This window comes from Corythoichthys intestinalis, chromosome 19 (genome assembly GCF_030265065.1).
Source record: "Corythoichthys intestinalis isolate RoL2023-P3 chromosome 19, ASM3026506v1, whole genome shotgun sequence".
Lineage (NCBI taxonomy): Eukaryota > Metazoa > Chordata > Actinopteri > Syngnathiformes > Syngnathidae > Corythoichthys > Corythoichthys intestinalis.
In genome coordinates, this window is record NC_080413.1 from 5,821,001 (window position 1) to 5,836,758 (window position 15,758).

Genomic DNA, 15,758 nt, shown 5'->3' on the forward strand with positions numbered 1-15,758 from the left:
AGGGGGGCAAAACGCCATAAAACACAATTAACAAGTGAGCGTTTCACTGTACCGTCATTTAAATCTGTGAGTGGGGCATCTGCGTTAATTGCGTCAAATATTTTAACGTGATTAATTAAAAAAATTAATTGACGCCCGTTAATGCGATAATTTTGACAGCCCTAATATTTTTTTAAATTAAGAGGGTGTTCAGAGGTACGTAAGGGTAATTCCGATTTACACAGAAATCCAGGTTACATCGCCAGCACAGGAACGGAACTCGTATGTTAACTGGGGACTACCTGCATCTTGAAAAGGTGACATATTGCGATTCTGGTTAAAAAAAAAAAAAAAAAAAGAACCAACAGGTTGCTCTCAAAATCTTCTATTAGAATATTGTCCATGTTAGCTTATTGGCTGCCATTGACGACGCTAGACATCCAATTGATTTTGACTGGATTGGACGTCTAGTGCCGTCAATGGCACCGAAACCAGACCAAATCTTTTGGGCATTTACAGGTCACTTCTGCTATGTTCATAACGCAGGTCTTGATGCACAAATCCGATTTTTCGTGTTTTCCTGACTTGGGACAGGTCGCATAAAAGTGGACCATTTCAAATCCGATCTAGGTCACTTTCGTAAATGGTTTAAATCCGATCTGGGCCACATTTTTCCAGAATGTGGCGGCGGTCTGAACTGTCAAGTCTCCCAAATCGGAATTCATGCAGCAATTACGTCATCAAAGAACGAGAGCGGCAGGCAGGACGGCACCGACGTAGCTATGCATTACCGTTAGCGCATAGCTTGAACTCGGCTTTTACGCAGGCGGCGGGCTTGACCACACTCATAAAATAATAAATGAAGAAAATTTCTTTGTTTTTGTGCATCAAATGAGTAGAGGAGTGCAAAATTTTACGATCCTTAGATTATTCGCAATTCGGCCGTAGAAGATTCGAGAAAGATTCACAAACAAGTAAAGCGAAACTAAAACAGTCAGCACGGTCGTCGGGACGCAATGAGGAACTGACCGAGAGTAAACATCATGCTTGTCATTACCCGGGTAATGACAGTGCTCAACTCATGCCGCTGGATAAAAAAACAATAATATCTGAGTGCTGCCGACAGCCGCTACAAACTACGTCCACTTAATGCAATGGTAGATATCACATGTATTAAGAACTAGATGCGAAATGACAGACTGGGTGGCGTTAGCAGCACATGTGTAGAAAACTAGATATGAAATGACAGACTTGCCGGCGTTAGTAAACATCCACCATCTTAAAGCAGTAGACTTCCCTTGAAGGTTGCAGTGAACCTAATTAACTTTTTATCTAAAATACTCCTAAATCGGCAAAATCTTGACTTGAATCTATTTTTAAACAGTTTTAAAACTTGTCGAAAGCAGACAGAAGGGAAATTATGGAATAAATTCTACCAACTTTAACGGTTGATTCACAACATTAAATTAATTGAATGTAGGCTGCTGATACAGAATGGGGACTTGAGTATTCTATTTACTGTTTTGAACTGTTAACTTGATACTGAAATAGTCGTTTATTTAAGCCTGAGAGGATTTTTGTACAATTTTTGTCACTAATGTACGAAACATTAAAAGCAGCTAATAGCTTGGGAGGGGTCATCAATAATCGATTTATAATTGAATCGTAGCCTCTGAATCGTAATCGTAACCGAATCCAAAGATTCCCACCACTACAAATGAGCAATATTTCAGTATTGCTTACATGGTCGAGTTCGGGCAAACTGGCGCACACAGGCTTTTGTGTGTGCCTGCATTCTATCAGTCCATATAAAATTTGAATATAAGACTAAACGGGGAATATTAATGTCTGTTATTGTGTCCTCTTTCTGTAAATCAAAATATGATCACCCTCGAATGACACAATCAGAATGTTTAGTTATTTGTTTTGATGCTCCATCGCATGTAGGTCAGTTTGCTCAGCGCGTGTTGGACTGCTAATTAGTCCGCATGCGTAATACTTGAACAGGCTCAATGGACAAAGGCGGTCTGAGCAGGCACGCCAAAAACACAGATATGACATTAAAAAAAAAAATCGAAATTGTGCATGAAGACCTGTTGTAAGAAGCTAGCCTTCCTGTTCATTTTAGGGCTTTACAGGTTACTTTCTGTTGATTTTGAGTCACATACTCGAGTCACTTTCTTTACAGTAACCCAAAATCAACAGGAAGTGACCTTTAAATGGTCCAAAATTAAACCGTCAGTGACCCGTAAAAGTCCCAAAATGAAAAGGAGGAGACTGAAAATCAACAAAAATGTCGTGAAATGCCCCAAAATGAACACATTTTTGGAATTGGCTGCCACTGACAGCCATAGATTTCCAATCTATTGGCTGTGATACGTTCATTCGCTGCCAACCCTCCCACTTCAAACTGATTGGACGTCTACAACTGATAAGCTCATTCCAATTCACAGCAAAATGATAATAAGAACTTGTTTTACTGTAGAATGACTTCCTGACGCATGTTTCCATAATTGTTGCATCGCCTTATCATTGTTATCGTGAGCCTTGTATCGCAAATCGTATCATATCGTGAGGTACCTACAGGTTTCTATGCCTAACCTGCTTGTCGGAGAAGTGGAAATGGCACAGCCGCTTCCAAAGTGTGCGGTTCTCGCTGAGGATGTGCAGCGTGGGTGTGGCCTGTCCCAGGTTGATGATGTCACAGGCGTCTGAAAGGTTGTACAGGATCTTGTTCTGCATGTACAGCGGCAGGTCGCTTATCGACATGCCAGGGCACATTTGCTGCGGAGATAAGAGTTGAGACTGGTTTTAAATGCATAGTTGTACTGCAACGATTAATTGATTAACTCGAGTAATTCGATTAGAAAAAAAGCTTCAAACTAAATTTTGCTGCTTCGAGTATTCGTTTTATTACAGTGGTTTGTTTTCAAAGTGTTCGCATTTAGTTACATTGATTTGGGTGGATACACTGCCCTTGAGTGGCAACAGTGAATATGACATACTTTATTAAACAAGGCTGAATCCAGCTGCTCCCTGTGTAGACCAACATAAGATTTAGGTAAGGTAAGATTGTTTGAGCTCATGTTTTTTTATGCGTTCGTAATTTAGTTTATGGATATATGAAGCCATTTTTGTGGGAATATGTGTTTGAACGATTTGTTAACGGCATTGTTAAAAAAAAAAAAAAAAGTAGTATTTCATAGCGTTTAAGCTATCGGACTTTTGCTATGCAAGTTAGCCAATTGTTTTTGTTGTTGTACTGAGATCCTTGAGCTCAGGTATTTTAATTTATTTTTAAAATGAAAGTGCAAATCTGCATCATTTGAAGAACAACACAGGAATTTTATTTAGTATTCGCATTTAATGCTCTTTTGAAAGTGCAGTCTTATCAAGCCTTTGTGTTAAAACTTCTAAAACTTATTCTGCAACACATTAAATGTCCCTAATCTGATTAATCGATTATTTGAATTTAGTGCTACAACGATTAATCGATTAACTCGAGTATTCGATTAGAAAAAAAAAGATTCGAATTAAATTTTGCTGCTTCGAGTATTCGTTAAATTTAAGTGGCGTTTTAATGGTTTATTTTGAAAGTGTTTGCATTTCGTTTTATTGATTCGGGTGGATACACTGCCTTCTAGTCTGCCTCATTTCACATAGCTGAATCCAGCTACTCCCTGTTAAGACCAACATAAGCTACGTTTTTGTTTGAGCTAATGTTTTTTTTTAATGCATTCGTTATTTAGTTTATAGGTATTTTTAGCCTATTTTTGTGGAATATGAGTCTGAACCATTTGTTAAGAGCATTGTAAAAAAAGTTAGCATTTTTTATCATTTAAACTAGCGGACTTTTGCTATGTAAGTTAGCCAATTGTTCTTTTGCTGTACATAGATCCTAATTTATATATTTTTTAATACCGTTTGAGGCTCAGTTCAGGTAATTTAATTTTTCATGTTCCTTATCCGATTACTCGATTATTCAAACTAATGGTTCATCGATTAATCGACTACTAAAATAATCGATAGCTGCAGCCCTATTTGAATTACAGCGGTACCTCTACATACAAAGTCAATTCGTTTCAGGACCTTGTTTGTAAGTCGAAATGGTCGTATGTCGAGCAGGATTCCATTAATTCGTTCCACAGCCCAAAAACCTACACTAAATCCTCAATAAATACTGCTGGTACTATTACAAATGACAATTATACATAGCAAAACAAATAAGTTATAAATAAAAATCGGAATAATATAATAATAAGAATAATTAATAATTAATCCTGTAAATAATGTAACGAATCGGATTCTAATGTGGCGGACTTTTTTTTGCTGTACCTGAACGCACCGCGAGGCTGACGTCACAGTGAGAGAGGTCAGTGCGGTTTAGATAATACTTTTGTTTTCTTGAGAGCACAGTCAACTGCGGCGGACAATAGGCGTTTTGTGTTGGATAATTTCTAAAATAAATGATAAAAATGTGATGAAGCTGGTGATTTCCTTGGCAATGTTACCACAATAATAATTGTCATCTTAACTTATAAAGACTGGTGAACAGAAGACCGTGGAGCTGTATTGTTGAGCCAGTTCACGGATGCGCACCCCACGCTCATATTTTTCTATAACTTGCATCTTCATTTCAAAGGTAAGCGTCACTTTTTTCCTTGTTTCACCAACTTTTCTTGAAACCCCTGTTGATTTCTCACTCAAGAAAATCCACCATGGGTTCTTTTGCGGTGCTGTCATGTTGTCGTATTTCGAGCATGTCGTCGGATGTAGAAACAAATGGCGTGTCAAATTTTACGTCGGATGTCGAAAAGATCGTGTGTCGAAGCGATCATATGTCGAGATACCACTGTAATTAGTTGATAGATTAATAGACTACTGAAATAATCAACAGCTACAGCCCTAATGCAGTCACTCCTCATAATCTGAATACATTAGAAAAAATTTTAAAATATTAAAAAAAATTTCAGGTCTCCATTGGATGTCTCCCAGGCAGTGTTGGGCACGTTACTTTAAATAAGTAATTAGTTATAGTTACTCACTACTTCTTCCAAAAAGTAACTGAGTTAGTAACTGAATTACTCAATAGTAAAAGTAAATAGTTACCAGGGAAAGTAACTATTTCCATTACTTTAAAAAGAAGTTGTTGTATGTCAAAGAATTTGAAATTTTCTGAGCAGTATTCAAGTCAGTTGAATAGAGAAGAACAGACAGGTAGTTGTGTTATAGAACCTTGTAATATTTATTGCACCTCACCGGCAACAGATTTATCCAACACTTGAAGTGCAACAAAAATAAAAAGATTTGAATTGCTTACCACAGATGTTGACAAAAGCTTTGCCCCGGGACATAAATTACACTTTACACAGACGCTCTTTCCTTTAATTTCGACCAACTTGAAATAGTGTTTATATCTCCACCTTGTAAAGGACAAATTTTCCTCGAATGCTCTGCCATCATATCCCTCTTCATCTGTTTCGCATGTGTGTGTTTGCCGCACGCGCTGTTCCGGTTTGTGTGTGAAAACACCGGCTCTGAAGTTTTTTTTTTCTTTTTTTTCTCTTCCAAACAAACTCTATTAACAACAAATACACATATACAAACATAGGGCGAGACAATTCACATATAAACAACCGGCTCTGAAGTACGTGCGCTTAGGCGCGAGCGTTTACGTCACAGAATGGGGGATCACGTGAGATTTGACAATGACATTAAACTTTAACTAGCCAGTTCGGTAAAGAGACAAACTCGTTACTAAGACGAAGAACAGATATGTGATCAAACTTAAGGATGTGAACAATGTTGACCCTTACGAGCAAGCCGAAGACAAATGGAATAAAGATGTCGACGGTAGAGCTGGGAATCTTTGGTCACCTAACGATTTGATTACGATTCAGAGGCTCCGATTCGATTATATAAAACGATTATTGATGCACCCCCCCCCTTTTTTTTTTTTTTTTTTTTTTTTAAATGTTTTGTACATTAGTTCCAAAATTGTTCAAAAATCCTCTCAGGCTAAACCAAACTACTATTTCAGTATCAAGTTAGCATATAACAGTAAACAAAACATTAGTTCCAAAATTGTTCAAAAATCCTCTCAGGCTAAACCAAACTACTATTTCAGTATCAAGTTAGCATATAACAGTAAACAAATATACAAAAATAACAGTAAATAAAATACTCCAGTCCCCATTCTGCATCAGCAGCTTTAAACTATATTCAATTAATTTAATGTTGTGAATCAACTGTTATAGTTGTTAAAATTGCTCCAGTTATTCCATAATTTCCCTTCTGTCTACTTTTGTCAAAGTGTTAAAACTATTTCATTATTTAAAGATAGATTCAAGACAAGATTCTGCCGATTTAGGAGTATTTTAGATAAAAAGTTAATTAGGTTCGCCACAACAGAGCCTTCCAGAGAAGTCACTGCTTTAGTACTGCTTTAAGATGGCGGCTGTTTACTAACGCCGGAAAGTCTGTCAGTTCGCATCTCGGTTCAATGATACATGTTCTAACACCGCCGTTGTCTGTCATTTTGCATCTAGTTCTACATATATATGATGTCTACTGTAACCGTATGTTTGTAGCAACTAGCAACTGGGCGTTGTTTGTAGCGGCTGTCGGCCGCAGTCAGGTATGATTGTTTTTATATCTAGCGGCATGAGTTGAACATGATCTTTACTCTCGGTCCGTTCCTCATTGCGTCCCAAAGACCGCGCTGACTGTGTTTTACTTCTGTTTTACCTGGTATAATTCAATAATCTAAATTTGGATGTTTGTGAATCGTTCTCGAATCTTCCACGGCCGAATTGCGAATAATCTAAGAATCGGAAATTTCGCACGCCTCTAGTCGACGGGCTTCCACAATTACGCGAAATGGACATTCTGCTGTATTGATTGTTTGGTGTTATGTTAGTAAACTCATCAGCGATTCCAAAATTACAAATCGCTACAAAGCTATGACCAGTTTTGTTGCGGATGGGTGCAGGACCTGCACATTATGACCGTATCAAACGGCAACTCCATCGTTCTTGCAAAGGTAGGCTATGTGTGTTAACCATTTTCATTGCCATGAACCTGAACGCACCCAAAGTCTTGGATGACAAATAAACAGAGCAGAGTAGACTCGCAACGGCTGGTAGTCTCTTCAAGTTATTTAAAGTAAGTAACGCACCGCTTTTGACCGTCAGTAACGGTAACGACGTTGTAACGGCGGAAAAAGTAATTAGTTAGATTACCCCGTTACTGATAAAATAACGGCGTTATTTATAACGGCGTTATTCCCAACACTGCTCCCAGGTATACATAGCAGATATATGGAACAGTCAAACTGACGTGCCGGGTTAGCAAACTACCACATACCTTGGGAATCTGCAGGTCATTGAGCTGCTGCTGCCACTTGAGAATATTCTCCAGCCGGCACAGCCACACACTGACGTTGCCCACCAGTACGCATCGGCCCACGTGCAGCGTCAGACTGTGTAGCGTCGCGCTCAAATCTTGCAGGAGCTCCTTGACCAGCCGCGGGTTGTAGTGGTCCTCCACAACTGGCGCCGACAGACAAAACAAGTCACTCCATGGACCAGAAAAAGCGACAAACATCTAAGTGCAATTCTCACCTTTTCGTACAATCTTTTCTAAAATGTTAAAATAATTCTTCTGGGCGGCTCCGCTCAAGGATGTCAGCTGGGATCTGGCAATTAACTGAAAAAGCTAAAGTGCAGAGAAAATGTCAAGATGAACGAACAGGCAAAAAAAAAAAAAAAAAAAAAAATCAAGACACAGCCGCCGGCTCACTTTTGCCACGTAGTTGAACCTCCTCAAGTCGTGGATGGCGCTGGAAAAGTCCAGGCGGTTCAACGCTTCGCCAAGGGTGCAATATCCATGACGCTGCACGCAATAACAACTTCAGTGTGTTCAATTGCCATTTTACTTTTAAGAAAAGAAATTGCGTGGGGATGCTTTGGTTAACTTCCTATTAATTTGATGGCATTTTTAGGTCACTTGTTAACATCTCCGTTAAGGTAGCACCCCATCAGACGCAAATTCATGTAAAAATTATGTCAATCGTTTGTGCTGTAAAAAGTTTCATTCGTGCGGCTATCTTTTAATAGATATTTACAATTCTTTTTATAGGTCAATCTGAAGTCAACCAGCTCCCCATTTTGATAAAAAATGGCTAAAAATGGTGTCAATTGTTTATGTTGTTTGTGCTGTCTTCGAGTGATGACGTCATGCCCCCCCCATTTATTGCAAAATGGACCCAAAATGGTGCCATTAATTTATGCTATGTTTGTGCTGTGAAACAAGTAGTTTGTGCTGCCAACGTTTAGGTAGTCCCCAAGTTGCCTGGCTCTGCCAGACTATTTTCCCTGTATTTTTCAAACACTGAGAGTATAGTCAGTGGGAACCAGCCCATTAACGGCCTCTCGAGCAGGTACAAAATCAATCGACAAATCAGATTCGATTATTTGCGTGACGTGTTCTTAACGAGCAACGTCACTCTTGTGCGTCGAAAGTCGTCTCCAACACAGATGGTGAACGGGAGAGCCGAGAATATGTTCCAATCCACGGTAAAATCCGTTTTAAATGACCAAAAACACATCGACACGAGTCATTGACAACAGTCTGTCTCGCGCTAAACTCCGCTCTTTTCGTATGTTTACTTCCGCGCGCAAGTCCCTCGTCCTTCCTTCGTCATTTTACTAACGTCACGTCTGCCCGTCGCTGATTGGTCCACTCCGCTGTCTGTTTGCTGTGGCTTGCTCTGCCCTGGAAATTGTATCCGCGTGAATGGTGGCCAGACTCAATAGCTGGAACAGCGGTGAGTCTGGTGTACCAGGCAAGTTCCCAAGTTATGACGGATCAGACTTACGCGATTCACAACTTCCCCCCCCCCCCCCCCCCCCTTCGTGATGCATGCTTTTATTTTAGCACAGGAAGCGTAGAACAGGAAGATAGCACATGTACAGTGGTATGAAAAAGTATCTGAACCTTTTGGAATTTCACACGTCTGCATAAAATCACCATCAAATGAGACCTGATCTTTGTCAAAATCATACAGATGAAAAAACTGTCTGCTTCAACTAATCTTTGTGTTTTGACAAAGATAGATCACATTTGATGGTGATTTTATGCAAGATAAGAAATTCAAAAAGGTTCAAACACTTTTCATATCACTGTATACACTCTCACACAGAGTAGCCGAGTGACAGAGGAGACAGCCTGTGTGCACATTTGTTGCTTGTGTGTTTTTCAATTGTGGTCGAATACTTGGGGTGAGTATAGGCCAAAAACGCCTATGACCATACCTGCTGTTTGTGTTGAATTGTCAAACATAAAACTATTCAATCTTATTTTTTTCTATTGAATGTTTATCCTAACAAGTTGAATAAATATTATCAAGCTTCAAAACGGTTGGTTGAGCATGTTTGGTTGTCAATGGGACGTCAACATTACAAATTTTGAAAAAAAAATGTTTTTTGTCTTTTTGGGTCCAAAATGTGGATTATAATTGGTCAGTGAAGAAAATAACAGTTTGGACATGAAGTTCAAGGTGTCCTAAAAAAAACGGACCCAACTTGGCCATTGTAAACAATTTTTTCTTTGAAATATAAAGGCAACATCAAATGCATGCAGCAAATTCGGCCAAGATAGGCTTAGGTGTTAAAGGGTTAAATTGCCTTTCAAACTGACATATCAGTTCTATGTGTTGGATTTTATCAAGTATATTTCCCCCAAAAATGTGACTTATACTCCGGTGCGACTTATATATGTTTTTTTTCTCTTCGTTGGGCATTTTTTGGCTGGTGCGACTTATACTCCGGAAAATACGGTAATGTGAATTGGACACAAAAAAAAAAAAGACCAGATAAATTTTGAACATTTAAACATTTTTGTCGTTGGTAATGAATTTTTGTCGAAACCCCACTTTTTTTCTGCAACCATGAGGTTTTCCATTGCAAAGCATCCCCATGATAACATAGATAAATCATGTGAACAAGGCCTCCATCACTCACCTCCTTTGTGCTGCCTTTCTGCACGTAGATCCATTTATCCCTGAAAACAACTAGAGCCAAGCAGAAAAAGATTGGCCGCGGGCTACGAAGGGTTTACATAATAAAAGACTGTTGTAATAACTCACACTGAGATTTGGTGTTGTGATTGTAGATGTTCTTCCGCCTTTTGACGCTAGCAAGCTCACAAATGTCCTCCACGAATAGATTTTCTTTGTCGTCGCAGGTAAATCTGTCAAAAGTGAAAACGGTTCGTTTGTATTTCGATTTCAAAGAAGAAATGACGTAAAACCTTTAGGCAGGTAGCACAAATTGCCCTCTTTCTGAAAATCATAAAATTGCAAAAAAATAATTGAATATATTCACTTCTTAGAATACAAGCATTTTCTACGGCTGCATTCAAGAACACGCGCAAAAGAAAAAACTCATTATGTTATCAACATAATGACTCTTTCATGGAAACAAAGTATGCCTTGATAAGAAAAAGGTTTCATTCTTCTGGTAAATTCTTACAAAATATTAATGGCACTTCTTTTCCTGACTGTTTTTATGGCGAATACACTTTTTTTCTCGGAAATGATTTCTTCTTTTTAGATGATCTTTTCTCAACTCTGACAAACATTTTTAAAAATTCATATTTTATTATGGAGTTAATTTATTGCATGTTTTTACTTCACCAGTAGGTGAACAAATGGATGTTTATGTTTATAAGTATTAGGAGTGTGACAAAATATCGAAATGGTGATATATCCTTATACGATGCATCCTAAAAGGTTATCGATACCCTCATGCCAAGAATCAGGATATCGTCTTAAAACTGTGTCAATGTTTAAAAAAATAAATAAATGGGGAACGAACAAGTTGCTACCAAAATCTTCCACCATAATGGCGTACCGCAAGCAACATGTCACTTCTGCTCATTAATATTTATGACATTAGCTACTGTTGCTAAGGGAGGATACGCGACCGTTAGTCCCCAATAGGAAATGAATGGAAATTGTGTACGAAGGAGATGTTTACAAAGCTAAACCTACCAATTCTCTCTGAAAATCATGTCCCTAGTGCCAAATTCACTTGCAAAGATGTGGAAGTACATAAAAATGTTCAGTTAAAGAGATGGCTTGAGTGTCGAGGGCTGAAAAAGATGAAAAAAACGAGCCGACCTTAGCATAGCTTTAGCTTTTTTATCAGCACCTTTTTCTTCCGCGACTGACAATGACATTCTCCTGTTTCAACAAGCTATCCTTTACCACCAGCCCAGTCTTTCCTATATATTATATCCTCTGGTAGTCCTAAGTCTCTGACCGTTCTTGGGGGGAATTTATATTTTGTGTAGCGATCGCAAATGCTACTCGGTGACAGCCAACGAACGCTTTAAATTTTTTCGTTATTAACAAATCTTAATTCTATAATTTATTTACACTGCCCCCTTACTAAAGTTGTTTTTTTTTACATCAGAAACAGTAACAGTGGCAGTCAGATACCATTGTAATTCTTCGACTTCGCCATGTCGTTAAGCATTAATTTACGTCATTTTCGTGTTGCATGTGTATGTTTATGATGTAAATGTTTTTTTAGCACCGTTGGATATCATTGAGAGTCCAACTGAATATAAAAGAGGGCTTTTTTTCGCCGCCACAAAAGCTTTGGGAGCAGAATTTTATAAGGGTGCAAAATTGACAGAACACCGGTCCGTGAAAAAAAGACCCAAATCACACCGGTCCGTGGTGCAAGAAAGGTTGGGGACCCCTTTTCTAAATAGATTTTGCATATGAAGATGAGCAGTGCGTGCTAACTGGCCAAATGCCAAATAACAGCTCCTGACTGAGATTAAGAGCTCACAAACAGCAGGAATCTTTAGCAGTTGGCGGCACACCTTTGGGCCAAAACTCCTCCGAGTGCATATGACCTCAGTGGAATGTTCTTTTCATAAAGCCGATCCTTGAAACGGATTCATTTACTCTAAACCTGAGTCAACGTCATGATGTATTTTTAGACAACGCAGAGTCGTAATCTAACACCAAAAAAGCCCAAGATTTCAGTCTTTCGGTTCGGAATTTGAAGGATATTGAGAAATGAACAAAAACGAACAACTGAGGGCGGTACTTAAACGTATTCATTATCATTATGATTATGTTTTAATCACAGTTTGTGTTCTTATAGATATCATATAAAGTGCTGGCTAAAGTATTGGCACCTCCACAATTCTGTCAGATAATGCTCAATTTCTCCCAGAAAATGATTCCAATTACAAATGCTTTGGTAGTAATATCTTCATTTATTTTGCTTTATTTATATATATGTATTTAAATCATTATCATTTTACACAAAACTCCAAAAATCGGCCAGTCAAAAGTATTGCCCCCCCCTTTTGAAAAATCATGTGATAGTTCTAATTTGTGTAATTAACAGCACCTGTTACTTACTTGTGGCACATAATAGATTGTGGCAATTACTAAATCACACTTGCAGCCAGTTAAAATGGATGAAAGTTGACTCAACCTCTGTCCTGAGTGTACCACATTGAGCATGGTGAAAAGACAGAAGACAAAAAGACTGTCTGAGGACTTGAGAAGCAAAATTGTGAAGAAGCATGGGCAATCTCAAGGCTACAAGTCCATCTCCAAAGACCTGAATGTTCCTGTGTCTAACGTGTGCAGTGTCATCAATAAGTGGAAAGCCCATGGCACTGTGGCTAACCTCCCTAGATGTGGTCGGAAAAAAAAATTGACGAGAGATTTCGACGAAAGATTGCGTGGATGGTGGATAACGAACCTCGACTACCATCCAAACAAGTTCAAGCTGTCCTGCAGTCCGAAGGTACAACGGTGTCACCCCGTACTATCTGTCGGTGTCTGAATGAAAAGGGATTCTATGGTAGGATACCCAGGAAGACACCACTTCTACCCAGAGACATATAAGCCAGGCTGGAGTTTGCCAAAACTTACCTGAGAAAGCCAAAAACGTTTTGGAAGAATGTTCTCATGTCAGATGAGACAAAAGTAGAGCTTTTTGAGAAAAGGCATCAACTTTTTTTTTTTTTTTTTTTAAATAAAATTAGTACTTAAGAGGTTTTGGTTTTGCAAAATTTAAGGGGAAAGGTGCTTTTATTTTTGTGTTTTTAATGCCCCCTTAAAAAGAATGTTTTGTTAAAACCTTGACATTAAAACTTTTTTCCTTCAAGTATACATTGTTTTTCTTGAAAATTAAATTTGTTTCCCAAAAGTAGTACTTGCAAGTATCAGTTTTAGAAAGTTCTGAGGGTAAAAAAGCACTTCTAAAGAAATAATTTTCCACCAAAATAATCATTTTCTTAAAGTAATACATTAATAATGATTAATTTGCAAAAAAAATCTCAAAACATGTTTACTTATAATTAATCGGGAAAAAAAATCGTTTTTATTGCAAAATACCACTCAAAAATAAGCATTTGTTGAAACAATTCATTCTGAAAAAAGGAACTTCTCGTGAACGCGCTGTTCGAAGAAACACTTTTGTTTCTTGGAAAGTAATAGCTCTTTACTAGGCTATTTATTATTTACTAAACTCTTTCCCCATGTTGTTTTACGAGCATATGGCGCTCAAAAGAACTCCACCACCTTTTCAGTTTTCCCCATTCTTCCTTGCTCGTCTCCATTTTCCATCTGCATAGCTGCCAACTTTCACACTTTGAGCGTGAGGCACACGCAATTGCCTGTTTTCTCACGCACACGCCACGCATCCGATTTCTCACGCAAAAAAAAAAAAAAAAAAACAATCTGCTTTTGGGCCGAGACTCGTTCGTTTCTTTTTCAAACTCTCCGACAGTAGATGGCGCTACTCGCCACTGTAACCCTATTCGCTGCATAAACATCCTAGTAGCGACAGAAGAAAACTCGCGGGGGAAACTCGAATGGAGAAAGAATCTCTGAAAAAAGTCATACCCTATCTGAAGATTACAGTAGTGATGGGACGAAATGGGCCGAGGTTCCGAAGCTTGTCTCGAGTAATGGGAGGGGCGTTTCCACAAAGCTTGTATCGAGGCAAAACCCGGCAAAACCCGGAAGTGGTGCCGTGTAAAGACTCGCCGGCCTGCTGAATCCCATAATCGCTTTGGGAGTTGTCCGACGTTTGGCGCGCATTGCAAACACAGTACAGGCTACGGTATAAATTGGTTGCACATTGCAATGGCGATCGCCTGTTATTTCACATTTTGTGAATTTCGGACTCCTATACTTAGGGTTGCCACCTTTCAGAAATAGAAATAAGGGACGCCCCCAAGGCCTTACGGGCAAAAAAAAGGGGCATCCCCAAAACTCCTAAAATGCACAGAAATGTATCTATTTTTAGTAGGGCTGTCAAACATTAAAGTTTTTTAATCGAGTTAATTACAGCTTAAAAATTAATTAATCGTAATTAATCGCAATTCAAACCATCTATAAAATATGCCATATTTTTCTGTAAATTATTGTTGGAATGGAAAGATAAGACAAGATGGATATATACATTCAACATACGGTACATAAGGACTGTATTTGTTTATTATAACAATAAATCAACAAGATGGCATTAACATTATTAACATTCTGTTAAAGTGATCCATGGATAGAAAGACTTATAGTTCTTTAAAGATGAATATTAGTACAAGTTATAGAAATGTTATATTAAAACGCCTCTTAATGTTTTCGTTTTAATAAAATTTGTAAAATTTTCAATCAAAAAATAAACTAGTAGCCCTATTCTGTCCTCAATGTGTGTGAGTACACAAATTGACAGATAGCGAACATAAGTTCCAAAAAGAAATCAGATGGTGTGGCAAAGTTGCATGGGCTTTACTGAAGTCATCTCTTTTTGACAGGAGCACGTTTCTTGTACTTTTGTAAAACTGAAAATAACAAGGCAATGTGTCAATTAGGGCTGTCCTAAACGACTAATTTTCTCCCGATTAGTCAGCCGACTATTTTTACGATTAGTCGACTAATCTAATCATTAAAAAAAATAAAAAAATGTTTGGGTTTTTGTTTACTAATTTAGCAATGAAATTTTTGTTGACGCTTATCAATTCACAAAAACATATTGGAACACTTAAATTATTTATTAAAGTACAAATAAACACGTAAATAACAATAATAAATCACAAATAAACAATGAGTTCAAATGCTGATAGAATTAACTAGTGTAGCATCCCGATTGAAAAGGTGGTCTCTTAAACTGATGGTTTACAACTTTTATTCCATCCTTCATGTAATCACACCGTAAGAGCTGCGGTGCACACGAATAAAACAACACAATTAGAAATTAACAAAAACTTTTCACCTTTTTCCTTTTAAACCTTATTTATATATCAATGAATTGCCTTTACCCTAATTTATTACCTTATCATTGACAATCTCTCCCTTGAGTGCAATTACTGTATATACTGTATATATTTATGACCTTTTAACCTTATATAATTTTATATACCATAAAATAAACCATAACATGAAATAAACCTTTCAGTTAGCATTAAGGACAATACTAATAGCACTTATAGGCCCGTTGTCAATGAAACATTATTATTCAGTAAGGCGACAGCACCCTCTGGTGTACAAAAAATGAAAACAAATTTTTTTTTAAATTACAAACTCGGTGACGGCATTTGAGGTGTTTATTCACGGCCGACGTGCAGCCAAGCTTGGCATTGAAGAGACAGGACAGAAGAGTGTACCCTCCGTTGTTTCTTTGAAATAAGTCAATGTTTTGGACACTCTGGTGCGCTTTTTTTGTCTTTGTGCCGCTTTC

General features: G+C 38.0%; 1 protein-coding gene across 2 annotated transcripts in view; it reads right to left on the bottom strand.

The window, feature by feature from the left end:
• Positions 1 to 15,758, bottom strand: part of fbxo25 (F-box protein 25) — a 36,751-nt gene that overhangs the window by 5,821 nt on the left and 15,172 nt on the right. For both annotated transcript variants that reach the window (XM_057823173.1, XM_057823174.1), the window contains exons 3-8: positions 10,127 to 10,230; positions 10,002 to 10,051; positions 7,780 to 7,872; positions 7,602 to 7,695; positions 7,345 to 7,529; positions 2,581 to 2,763 (exon numbers count right to left, since the gene is read on the bottom strand). In XM_057823173.1, the coding sequence (XP_057679156.1) occupies positions 2,581 to 2,763; positions 7,345 to 7,529; positions 7,602 to 7,695; positions 7,780 to 7,872; positions 10,002 to 10,051; positions 10,127 to 10,230 (709 nt within the window). The remainder of the gene's footprint in view (positions 1 to 2,580; positions 2,764 to 7,344; positions 7,530 to 7,601; positions 7,696 to 7,779; positions 7,873 to 10,001; positions 10,052 to 10,126; positions 10,231 to 15,758) is intronic.